This window comes from Pristis pectinata, chromosome X (genome assembly GCF_009764475.1).
Source record: "Pristis pectinata isolate sPriPec2 chromosome X, sPriPec2.1.pri, whole genome shotgun sequence".
Taxonomy (NCBI): Eukaryota; Metazoa; Chordata; class Chondrichthyes; order Rhinopristiformes; family Pristidae; genus Pristis; species Pristis pectinata.
In genome coordinates this window covers 3656737-3670089 of record NC_067450.1, presented here as the reverse complement: position 1 = coordinate 3670089, position 13353 = coordinate 3656737, and the positions used below count along the sequence as shown (strand labels likewise).

The window sequence follows — 13353 nt, the reverse complement described above, 5'->3', positions numbered from 1 at the left end:
GACCTGTCCGCACTTCTGCGAAGATTCGCGATCCCAGCCGAGAGCGGCTGGCGTCAGGAAGATGTGATTTCACGCGATCTGAAGGCAGGGGTCGCTCAGATTGTCCACAAAATCCCCCTTTCCCTCGTCAGACCTTCTGTAGCAGCTTGTCGGAGCAGACACTTCGCGCTGCCTTTCTCACTGATGGACATTGGATCTGGCAGGGGAGAACGCGCCTTAGAGCAAAACTTTCTCGAGCAAATCCTGATTTTGCTTCCCCAGAAACACCTTCTGCATCTCAGTAGCTAGCTAGCTAGATTTCTCCGTTGCGGTGGCCTCTGGTAAATCGTTCACCATTACTTCCAAAAGTGAAAACGATTTTTTGACGCTGGCTGCGTCCAGAATTAGCCGGAGGAAGCGAGTGATTGGAGCGGCCATTGGGGTGGCCATGGTCTTGATTCTGCTCATCGCCATCCCCTTACTGGTCCAAAGCTCCAAGGCTTCAGCCCACTACGAGATGCTCGGCAGCTGCAGAATGGTCTGTGACCCCTACAGCCCAAAGCCCAGCTCTACGGCGGCAGAAGCCATACAGGATCTGGCCGTGATGTCCCCGCCACCCTTCATCCACGGGAGCAAGGGCGACCAGGGACGCCGAGGTAAACCTGGACCCAGGGGACCTCCCGGTGAGCCTGGACCCCCGGGTCCAAGAGGTCCACCTGGAGAGTGGGGAGATCTGGGCAAACCCGGTCCACCCGGGCCACCGGGTTCAGGGGCAGGGACATTCAGCGCAGCTTTCCACAGCCCGAAGATCGCCTTCTACGCCGGCCTCAAGAAACCGCACGAGGGCTACGAGATTCTTAAGTTTGACGATGTGGTGACTAACGTTGGAAACCACTACGAGGCTTCTACGGGCAAGTTCACCTGCACGGTGCCCGGGATCTACTTCTTTACCTATCACGTACTGATGAGAGGAGGGGACGGCACCAGTATGTGGGCAGACCTGTGCAAGAATGGCCAGGTAAGTGCTGTGCTCCCAATGTAAAGCTTTTGTCAAGTTTGTCCCGCAAGTTACACCCAGCTAACTTCAGCAGAAGTGTTTGCGACCCAAGCAAGGCTGGGAAATTCTCTCGCCAGCCAATTTCGAGCGAATTTCGTTAACTATGGGGAAAATGTGCAGGTGTTTCGGGGTATGGGTAGATTGACGGATTGTTGGGAACGGAAGGAAGGGAGAGAGGTCTGCAAACTCTGCGAGTCTCTCTCGGCGAGTTGGAACCTTGGGGTTCCAGATACCGCCCCGCTCTCCACGGTGTGGAGCGCTGCAGGGCGGGAGAAAAGAATCCGAGCCCCGAGCGGCAGGACAACGGCTTCCAAAGGACGGAAAATCCATGCGGTTAAAACCTGTCAGAGACTGATGCAGCGCGGGAGACTATTCGGCCCGTTGTTGCCTGTGCCCGATCTCAGAAAGAGCTGCCAATTCGTCCCACTCGCTGCTCTCCCCGCTCCGACCTCCCTCCCGCTGCAGTGTTTCCCCTTCATGTATTTATCCCACTCCCTTATGAAGTTGCGCCCACCGCTCTCGAGCAACGCATTCCAGATCAGAAATGGCTGCGTACGTTTTTCTCTGAAAATTCTTGTCTTCCTCGGGCACTTTTGCCCGTTCTCTTCGACTCGAATCCTTTGGTTGCGGGTCTTCCTGCCAGCGACAACCGTTTCTCTCCATCCACCTCTACCTCCGTATGATTGCGAGCATCCCCTTAAGCTTCTTTGCTGTGTTGAGAATAACTGCAGCTTCTCCAGTCTCTCCATATAGTTCCCTCGTGCCTGGCGTCACTCTGCTGCGTCTTCTATGGACCTTCTGCAAGGCCCAGGTACTCTTCCTGAAATGTGGTGCCTGAAATTGGGCACAAAGCGTGAGTTGAGGTCTAAACAGCGATTTATAATGGTTTACCATAACTTCATTTCTTTTATACTCTTGTACCCCTATATATAGTTCAAATGCTAGTTTTAACATGCATATGATATTGTGTGTGTACTGTATATTCTAAGTAATTATTGTGCAGAAACAAATACTTTCAATATAATTCCATTTAAATGGTGCATGAGACCTGTATAGAGAAAGAGACATCTTTCTTTTTCTGTGCAATTGTTGCATTTAAGCATAATGTTTTGGATTTGAAAAATCTTGAAAGAACCCACAATCCGTTCCAATTAAAGTAGCCTTCTGAGGCTTTAGAAATAGCTGGGTTTTTACTTTAACGTTTCATTGCCAGATTCACTGAGCACGTGGATTCACCATCTTGAAAAGCTTGCCACAGAATGAGATGCAGATCATGATGCACTTCTGCAGTACTGGAGTGTGTGCCTGGCCTGGGAGATGTCATGAACTGCTGATGTCATTGCAGAACTCTGACTTGGTCAGCTGAATTCAAGCTGCCAGTTATCTCTAGGATATTCGATACTTTTAGTTTAGGTATCCGCCACTTTGGATAGTGGCTGATGAGCCCCAGGGGTGTGCAAACATGCGGGTCATGTCCAAGTTGTGAGCCCTGCCAATATGCCCATCAGAGCTCACACAACTCAGCTTTATCTCCCCTGTGTAACTTCCTGCTTAACTTGTATATATTTTATAGATTGGAAGTACCATTTGTCGTGTTTAAATCTCAGATAAGGCCAAGATCTATAAATGACAGCAGAGAGCTATTTGGAAATTAACATGTGTATGGGGTGGAGGGAGTGCTTCAACTTCACATCCCAGAAACTGGATCCATTAGCACTCGTTCTTCATGTGAAAATCGAGCATAAAAGTGATTTTACCTGGGTCAGATTGCACTGGCAACCATCATTTCCAGGTGACATTGTGGTCATCAGGAAATTTGCCCTGGCACTTCTGACGTTTTCCCAGCGTCAATCACCACCTAACGAGTCACACATTGCGCTCCTCCTCCATTGCTGACGTAAATTGGAGCTTTTGGGTGAAACCTTTGACTATCATTGGACACTCACAAACAACACTGGGTTCACTTCACGCTGAGATCAGCAGTGAGACATCAGATAAAAGATCTACACTGTGACACGTCTTCTGTACACCATCCACCAGCCCTAATTTTCAAAGCTCAGGAGAATGGAAGCTGCATCACTCATGGTCCCTTCACTGCTCATGGCCTGTTTATTTAATTCACGTCAGAGTTGCACACTCTGATCTCTGCCGCCTGGCTCATCCTGCACCTTACAATGGTGTGGGGCCACTCACGGCATGGAACTTGTTCGGAGTAGACCGTTACATTGGGATGCCCATACACACAAGGCGATCAGCATGTCCTCCCATCCCCCATCTTTCCTCTCACCTCCATGGCAGCCTTTTATGCAGCTGGTGTGTGTCTGCCATGGGGAGGGTACCTGTAAGGTCTGATGCTGTGCTTTGTGATCAGCACAGCTTTTCAAGCAGGTCCTGATGCAAACTGTGTAGGTCCTATTTTAGTGCATGATTCTATGTGCAAACTGTGGTAAGGAGGTTCCTAATGTATTTTTGCTTAATTATTGCAAGGGATATAAATGCCGTACCCAGCAGTGAAAGAGGTGAAATCCAACTTCTGGTCACATATATTTTATAGCTTCTGTGCTAATGTATTTTACAAAGTTTTGGATTCTCCTAACACTCAAGCAAACTGACCAGATTCAGACCCACATTAAAACCTTTCACTCTGCACTTTTAGGGGTTGCCCAGTGCTGCAAAGGGAGAGATTGGTAAGAATACAAGGCTCCAGGTCCTGATGATCTATTAAGAAAAGCTTCCTGTTTATCTTTTGAACAGATATCCATGTACTTTCCCACCCACATACTGTCAAAATCTAGTTACAACCTAAAAACACACAGAAATATTGAACAGATGCTCTCTGTCTCATTAAAACTTAGTGTTGATTGGTACTGTATAAGATTGCAGCCAGCAAGACTATGAACACCCAACTCATCCTGAGGTGGACTTGCTGGCATTTAACAAATGAGGATTGACTGGGATCAGCAGGGGTAAGGGGGCCCTTGAGGCCAATCGGGGAAGGTGCCTCAGGTTGAGTTACAGAGGGGCATCCTTTGGGTCATTGTGAACAGTTAACACACCTTTTCTGAACTTAGATTGTAGCCAGTGTGTACTTTGGACAATATTGTATTCACCCAGAAGCAAAAGGAACTACAGAATATCTTTGCCAGTGATGTTATCCACAACACACACATGTAAATCAATCAAGTGTCTTGGATTAAGTCATCCTGTAAACCTCTGGAGATTTTATTTAATTCAAAGTATCCTAAATTCAACTAAATGTGACATTTTAGTCAAACAGACTACAAACAGAACATTACAAAACATCACTAACTGAATGAGATCAAATCTACGTGAAACATAGCCTCTGAATCAAATCCTGTTATATGCATAAACTAATTGTTCCATTCACTTATGTAGAGGTTTCAGTAGTTTGCAGTAAATGTTTAATGGAACAGACAGGAAAGCATGCCCTGTTCTATGATTAGCCATGAATGTAGAAATAAAATTGACTCAGAACTTAACTGATTTATTGTTGCTCTTTCTGACATCCTTCTTAAAGCATGGAAATCCAAGTGGATTGTGAGATTAATTTTCCTTAATTGCTTTATTTAATAGTGCAAAGTCTTCCATTCTGATTAATTCCTCATAGATCTGGATAGTGATGGGGGTCCTGGTTCTTCTCTTACCTTCACCTACTTTTTCTCTCTCGCCACATAACTTCTATTTTACTTTACACTATTTTAATTTTAATAACATGCTTCTTAAAATATACAATCAAAAGTGCCTCTGAAAAGCACTCTCCTCTCCCTGTTTGTTCCTTCTTGTGTCCTTTTACTCCTGCCAGGCTCGCAGTATCTTTTCAAGGTCAGCAAAAGAATTTTGCTCTCTCAAGCAATCCCCTTTCCTTTCTTTGAATCATGAATTCAGAGTGCATGATGTGTTCCCTGCCCTCATTTGCTCTACGGTCCAGTTTTACTTTGTTCCACCTGATTGGTTTTGTTCTTGCCTGTAAAACTGACATCCCTTCAAATTTAAAGTATAAATCAAGGTAAGTTGAGGACTTTTTCTCCCCCATCCTTTTTGCCACATGTATTGCTGTTTATCAAGGTGGATGTTGTCACTGATTGAAAATGGAACCATTTTCTGCTTTAGGCCACCAGTATCCAGCATCCGAATTTCTTGCTTTGGGTATAATATGGCTAGGTACAGAGTAAAGCTCTCTGTACTTTGCTCAGCCACACACATTAACCCCAATCTGAGAAGAGTAGGCTGTGTAATGTTTCCACTTCCCTCTACAGCTTTCTTTATGACCTCTCCAAGGAAAATTGTCAATTTGAAGGCAATTAGTGCACCGTGTACACTGTGCAACCATGTCCACAAGGAACAAGGTCATGACCATCCAACTACCTTCTATGTAGCTCCTTATAGAGACAATCATTTCAACCCATCTGTTTTGGCTGGAGTTGAACCCAGCAGACAGGTGAAAGAGAGCCACACTAACTGACTGCAGATCCAACTGCAGTTGCTATTTATATCTCCAAACACTGCAGTTCCCAATCTAGAGGCATTGGTCACTTAACAATGGCGTGTCCATACAAGGAAAGGGAACCAGCCTAGTTTAAACTGTTACCCAACAGCAAAATACTGCAGAGTCTGGAAATCAGAAAGAAAAAAATGTTGATGAGTTTTCATGATTGTTGATGACAGCTGATTGACCTGAAATATTAGCTTTATTTCTCTCTCCACAGATGCTAACTGACCTGCTTAGTATTCCTCCCATTATCTGTTTTATTTTGTACTTAAACTGTTGCTTGACTCTTATGGATCAAGGGTACGAGACTAATACATCAAACAATTTTTGCCACTTTTTAAGAGACAAAGTTTTTACAATTGTGTTAATTAAACTTTAAAAAAAAATCCATTTTAAAATATTCCGTAAACCAAATGACTGTACCCACTATGAAACACTCAACTAAATATAATTATAGCCAGAAGTATATACATTCTAGTCTGCCACTGCTCAATGATACAAAACCTGACAGGATTCACAACTTGGCAAAAAAATTAATCCATCGAATAAGCCAGAACTGCAGACCACTAAAACTACTGAAGGATTGCCAAATCCGATAATACTGTCTTGGTTAATACCTCTTAACAAATGATGAATGGATATATGTTTAGCATTGGGATTGAGCATTCGTCCAAATGGGGATAATCAAACTGTGTGTGAATTTGATGATTCCTGAGCTGATGTGACCAGTGAAATGTCTTGTAAATGGAAATGTATAGTACAAAATAATTTGAGTAGGTACTTAGTATTTTGAATAAATTTACTCTCAAAGAGGGTTGGGGAGAACCTTTGTCGAGCATTTCTTTAGTTTGCGGTGCAGCAGATTGATGAGTCAAGTCGAGTTGAGTTTATTGTCACATGCACAAGTCCATGTACAGTATGCCCAGGTGCAATGAAAAACTAACTTGCAGCAGCATCACAGGCACATAGCATCAGAGACGCAACATTCACAAGAAAAACAAATTAAACAATATGTTGAATATGGATTATGCCATGCATTAGTTGAAGAAAATTTGATTCCCCCTATCCATGATGTCAAAGGAAGAACCTTCATTGATTGCCAGTACCAAGCAGCTGTGAGACATAAGATAAGGCAACAAAGAGGTAACTTAAGGAACACTGGTAAGTGTTGAGGTAGCTCCAGTTTCAACATCTAGAATTATGCGGCAATTCATTCTTGCCCTTTCCTTTAATTTTATGAATGAATATGCTGTTCATCCTTGTTGCTTCTTATACTGCAATCTGCAATTCAAGTCTGTGTTTTGAAATTTGTTGCAGATGGGGCTTTTAGTTGAGTTAGAGATATTTTAAAAATTATACTGTTACTTATTGAAGTCAAACTATAGGATAGCTCGTCCATAGAGCTGACACCAGCACAATGGACTGAATGGGATCCTCTTTATTGTATAACTCTACTTGAGTAAAACAACAGCACTGTGAAAATTTGCAGCAACATGAAGTTGCCACGTCTGGCAGTATTGCAGCACAATATTGAAGTCGTTCAAGTGGATTACACCTGCTCCTCCAGGAAATGAGCCTTTCCCTCTCCCTGCCCTTCACTCTTGACACAATCATTGCAAAAGTTACCAAAAATTCCAGATGTAAGATCTGATCTGGGAGATATTTCTCACACCTCCACCACTGTATTTTTTTGTCATGAAAAACCTCTTTAAGAATTATATTTTGAAACCTGCAGAATAATTAAAACAAATCACAGGCAGCAGGGAGGGGATGATGAATATCACCTCAAGACATCAACTATAACTAATTTGTGACTTTGTTACTTGCAAATTATCCCATCAGGCTCACTTGTGTGGCGATTCATCATACCTCGTTGGTGTCTGTGACATCCTCGATATAATAAAATGCAATTGTCTTTCATTTATGAATTGATTGATGTGCTTGTCTTGGGCAAATATAAGAGAGGCTAACTTTGCATTGAGCGTGTGGACAAGGGAGCTGACAGAGAGGTGAAATTTACTTGTGCATTGAAGGGTGACCTTTCTACACATAAACATGTTGTCTTCTCAATTAGCTCCTGATCTATTCTGTTGTACAGTTAGGATTTCTTGCATTCAGCCTGGACAGGTATAATCAATTGACCTGTAGCCAAAGGACAATAAAGAAAACCTTTTCTTTCTTTGAAGGTTTGTTATTTTAATAAGTGGGCCTCAGAACAGAAATACACTTTGAGGGATGAAAGCCCGGCTGCTGTTGCTCAGGTGATGGCACAGAACTGTGTAACCATAAGGGCACAGAGTGGGAAGACATGAGCTGATGGTTGTTTTGCAATATGGTGAGTTCCCAGCATAAGCTGTGCTGACAATTTTTTCAGAGCTAGAACTGTGTTGGATTCTATACACCAGCAGTCAACAGAAGCAAGCAGTAGAACAAGTATCTAAATTTATGCCATTTTAATAGGTCCTGTGGAACCCTGTCCACTGCAGATTAGATTCTATGATACAATTAATAAGCTCGAGATACTAATCAAACACTTCATTGAGGAATAAATCAAACGAGTAAGTTCTGGAAATGCTCAGCAGGTCAGGCAGCATCTGTGAAGAAAGGAACAAATTTAACATTTCAAGTTCATGAACCTTCATCAGAACTGGGAAAAGTTAAAGATAAGACAAACTTTAAAATGCAAACTGGGAAGTTAGGAGTGAGGGTGGGAAGAAAGAATGAAAGAGAATGCTGCTGATAAAATTGAAGGTAGGAAAGATTAAATGGAGGTAAAAGGCAAAGGTGGGTGGTTAGTAAAGAGAAAGATAAGTTTAGAGGTGTAAATTGGAGTAGCAGAATCATTATCTGAAATTGCTAAACTCTGTTTGGTCAGGAAGCCTTAAAGTCCCCAGTCAGGATATGAGGTGCTGCCCCTTCAGCTTACATTGAGCATCATTGGATTGATGCAGGAGGCCGAGGACAGAGTGGGAGGGGAAAGAAAAGTTAAAGTGAAAACTAACTGAAAGCTCAAAGTCACGCTCGTGGAATGAACAGAGGTGATCTGCAAAATGTTCAACCAGTTATATTTGGTCTTCCCAATGTAGATAAGATTCCATTGTGAGCAGCAAATGGAAGTGAATCACTGTTCATCTAGAAAGAGTGTTTGGGATCTTTGATAGTGAGAAGGGAGGAGATAAAGGGGCAGGTTTTTCATGGAAGGGACTATGGGAAAGAGAGTGGTTGTTGGTAGTGATTGAGGAGTAAAGCAGGCTGTTGCATACAGAGCAGAACCTTTGGAATGTGGATAGAAGGGGAAGATATGTTTGGTTGGACAGCATGCTAGAGAGGGCTGGTAGTGGTAGAAGATGATGTGAGGAATGTGCAGGCTGGTGGGATGGATAGTGAGAGCAAGGGGGTCCCTAATCTGGTTGTGGGAGGCAAGGGAAGTGGTGCTAGCAGAAGTGAAGGAAGTGGAATGGACACAGTCAAAGACCCTGGTAGCTGTTTCATAAAGAGGAATCCGCAGTTGAGGGTAGAAGACGTGTTGGAGGCAATGTAATGAAAGGTGACATTGTGACTGAGTTGGTGATACTGGGCAAATAGAATGGAATTTTACAGAAACCAGTGAAAGAAAAAGCGGTTAAGGCAGCTGAGGGCCCAGTGGCCTTGTGTTGGATATCGGTCACTGGCATATCCCGAGCAATGGAAATCAGAGAAATCAAGGAAGGGAAGAGAAGTGTCAGAGATGAACCATGTGAAGTTAAGGGAAGAGTGGAAACCAGCAACAAAGTTTGGGGTGGTTTGGCAACATCTAATGGAGAAAAGAGCTGATATGTCCCTTTAGTATCTAGCTACTGCTCACAAATAAAACAGTTGGCTTCAATGATGTAAGTGGTTTGTTCTTGTCTCCACTCTGCCCTCCATGTTTTGTCTTTTCATATTATGCCACTGCTCCTTCAGAATTTGCTGCCTCAGTACTCTCCTGTTCTTCCCTGGGTCCTTACTTTAACTGTGCAGTCCTCTGACTGTGCCCTCCATCTGCTGGCCCATCCTGCAGTCTTGCAGCATTGCATCTCTGAACTCCCTAGCTGTAGCAGTAACCCAGAAGTTTCACAGCACTCCTCTGAACTTCCAACAATGCTATTGATTTAACGAAGGTAAAGAAGTGTGGTACTGGAACCCCACAAGGCATTGGCACTTTCAGTAGAACTGGAAACCAAACTCCAGGTCCTTGGCTGACAGATATTTCTAACACTGCAGGTGTAATCAAGTCAAGTCGAGTTCATTGTCATGTGCACAAGTACAGTGAGGTACAGGTACAATGAAAAACTTGCTTGTATCAGCATCACAAGCACGTAGACTCAGACAACACACAGAATATAAATTATACACAAATTATACAAGGAAGAAGACTGCAAAACAAGACATTAGTGCAAAAAAACACAATTAGAAACAAGTCCATGGTAGTGCAAGAGGTGGTCTGTAGTGTTCCGTTGCTGAGGTAGGGTTAGGGGTGTGTAGGCCGATTTAAGAATCTGATGGATGTAGGAAAGTAGCTGTTCCAGAAATGGTGTGGGACTTCAGGCTTCTGTACCTCCTGCCTGACTGTAGCACCGAGAAGAGAGCATGACCCGGATGGTGGGAATCCTTGATGACAGATGGCACCTTCTTGAGGCAGAGCCTTCTGTAGATGTTTTCAATGGTGGGGAGGGCTGTGCCCGTCGTGATAGACCAGGCTGTGTCCACTACTCTCTGCAGCCTCTTGGGTCCCTGTGTGTTGGAATTGCCGTACCAGGCCATGATGCAACCAGTCAATTGCTGAGTGCTGACTGCTGGGTGCTCAGCAACAGCTTTACCGGAGACTGGTATCTGACCAGCTGTCACTAAAAGAAAATGCTATTGTAGTTCTCCAAGTGCAAATTGCTACTAATGGAAGTATATCATCATAAGTTAAAACTTTATACGCCCATTTAAATGGAAATAAGACAAGATAATTGGGTAATTTACGCTGACATATATAAACTTTATGGGATAAATATTTAGCCTTTCCTTGGAAATTATTTGTGATCTTTAAACAGCAACTTAAATCAGTTTAACAGTCATAAACAAGTGTGTGCCTTCTGGTTTTAATGCAAGTTACATCAACATGTGTTAATGTTTTGCAGTGTGGATTTCTGCTGAGTTTCACACCAGTTAATGGCTTTTGTGATTTCCAATTCCTAATCAAAATGATTGAAATTGAGCCTTGTTGATTGAAACATTTAAAATTTGAATGAATTTGAATTTGGATTCTACTCAATATACCCCAAAATAGTCAGAATCAATGAAGAAATTTCTGATAGTTTGAAACTGTCCAGAGTTTGATTTTGACATTGATCTTTGGGCTGGTGTTCATAAGGTATTACAGACTAGAAATTGGTTCACATAACTCCAAAACAAAACAGTGCTTTTAAAAATTGGGTTAACCTAGAGTCAAGCAAATTTGCACATATTTCTGGGAAACCTGTCTCCTCATTTATTGACGAGATTTTTGTTCTCCCTCACACAGTGTAAAGCTCTCCCAAATGATCCAAAATTCATCTTTCAATAATACAAAATTCATTTTTCAACCTCACTAGGCTGAAAGATGTCAGTTCTTATTTACTCACAGAACAGCCAGATTTTGTTAACCCCTGAACCTGTGCTATTTAAAGGGCCAATATTCAAATTGCATTTGTTGTTCTCACCGAGATCAGCAACCTCCTATGACCTCAGATACAACCTCAAATGTGTACCTTGAATGCTTTGCCAATGGAGGTCAGTGTCATGGCCACACTCAGTTTCCTAGGCTCAGGACCATTCCAGGCTGCTGACTTCTGCCATATCTCAGTTTTCTGCATTAAGGAAGTCACCTAATCTCCATACTCACAAGAGGAGACTTTATCTACATTTCCTCCACCCCACAGGAGTTGGCACAGGCACACCTCCCCTGCAGGCTTCCCCAAAGTGCAGGCATTCAAAGTCCACACTCATGTCCCTAGAGAGACCTCCCTGGCAACTTACTGCCGGGAGCACCTGGCTGTTGTCCTGGAGGGTCTCCAGTGCCCACATGCACAATGGACATGCCTCTCACGGGCACTTCTTCACCAGCCTAACCAGGTCACTTTGATCCCCTTGGGAGCACCCTCTCAACACTCTCCCATCCTTGCTGAACCCATTCAATCAGCGGCAACACTTCCCTGTCACTGGAAGAGTGTTGCTTATATTGTGGTATGTCTCCTGAAGGTCACACTTACCAATAACTGTGAGAACTTGCAACATATCAATCGGGAACACCATGCTGAATCGTACAGTCAGTTTCAGCACAACATTACACAGGGAAACCCGATACAACTGTTCTGTGAAACTTGCAATTGAAATTCTCATTCTTTATGTGGCTTTCACAGTGTTAGTGTGGCCTGGAATGCTGTTCTAACACTAAAAAGAATGGAGCTATTGTGAGGGCACATGTTTGAATACTTGATTCAAGCACCTACATAAGTGAGCACACATCACTGGTGGCTTTGAACACGTAAGTTAATTAGATATCAGGCTTCAAACCTGATGTTCATTGCAACACTATCTAGAAGCTGTAGACACATGGACCTCAGTATCTGGATACAGGCTTTATGCTTATGGATTTCATTGTCGGGGGAAATATCACACAATGGTATCAACATTATTGTTGTCTCCTGTTCCACAATGTTTTATTTATTCATTCATTCAGGGAATATGGTGTTGCTGGCATGGTCCAATCATCTATCTTTACTTACCCAGAGTGGATATTTATCAATATTACCATGAGTTACTGAGCCTCTCAGTTGAACCTCTTGATCTGTCTTCTGATATGGGAGGAATTCACAATATATTATGGACATGCATCATCCTGGTTGAAAGGCATGAGTTCAGACACAAGAGGACAGGTGAGTTGGCTGGTCATTTTATGGCAATTCTTGCTCATCAGGGAAGTTGCTCAAGTCATGAACTCCAAGTACTTGTGATGCTTTTTAAGTACCTGGAACCTGTGTCAACCTATGTCTACAGCCCTGTGTCAACCTCGTACCTCGGAAATTGAAGCTTCATCTCAGTATCAGGACTGATGTTGTCAAGGGCCAATGTCTTTTCTCCATCCCACTCAGCCAGTTCCTAACATCACAAGGCATTGCCTATCTAATACTATTGGTGTAAGTCACTTGCAAGTGATTCACCCTCTTCCTTTCGCTCTGTGCTGCACTCTACAGTGGTCAGGGGTACGGATGTTCATGGACCATCCTCTGCTTGTTAGTTCTCCATCATCATTTCGACTGGATTTGATGGTGCTAGAGAGTTTTGCTGTGATCTGTTACTTGTGGTTTAGATGGTTAGAGTGCAGATCTCCCTAGGTAATAGATTCACACCTTATGTCTGCTCCTATTTCTTGAGCTGCAGTTCTATGCTCTGCATTGAACCAGGTTTGGTCTTGTAGATGGTCATGGGGAATGAGTGATGTGCAAGGGCGTGACTGTGTTGATGTTAATGTTGTGCAAGCTACTGCTGCTGATTGCTCAGCATCTCGAGGGTGCCCAGTTTTGTTCTGCTGGATCTTTCCGTAGCCACTTAGCATAGTGGTACTGGTGCCACACAACATATTAAGAGACGTCCTTGCAGTGTAGAGACTTGTCTTAATGAGGGCTTTGTCCTGCCTGGTCTTTCACACAGGTGCTATTGTGGACAAAGGTGTCTTTGACACCAGTACTAACCATGGGTTAAGAAAGTGTTCTCCCCACAATCATTGACACTCCTCATCTTAATGGCCATATTCTTCCAT

At 43.3% G+C, this 13353-nt stretch overlaps 1 protein-coding gene across 1 annotated transcript in view; it reads left to right on the top strand.

Annotated features, from left to right (window-relative positions):
• The first annotated feature begins 421 nt into the window (after nucleotides 1-421).
• Nucleotides 422-13353, top strand: part of LOC127567016 (complement C1q-like protein 2) — a 37080-nt gene continuing 24148 nt past the window's right edge. Inside the window, exon 1 of the mRNA XM_052009632.1 lies at nucleotides 422-997. Coding sequence (XP_051865592.1) covers nucleotides 428-997 — 570 coding nt within the window. The 5' untranslated portion in view covers nucleotides 422-427. The remainder of the gene's footprint in view (nucleotides 998-13353) is intronic.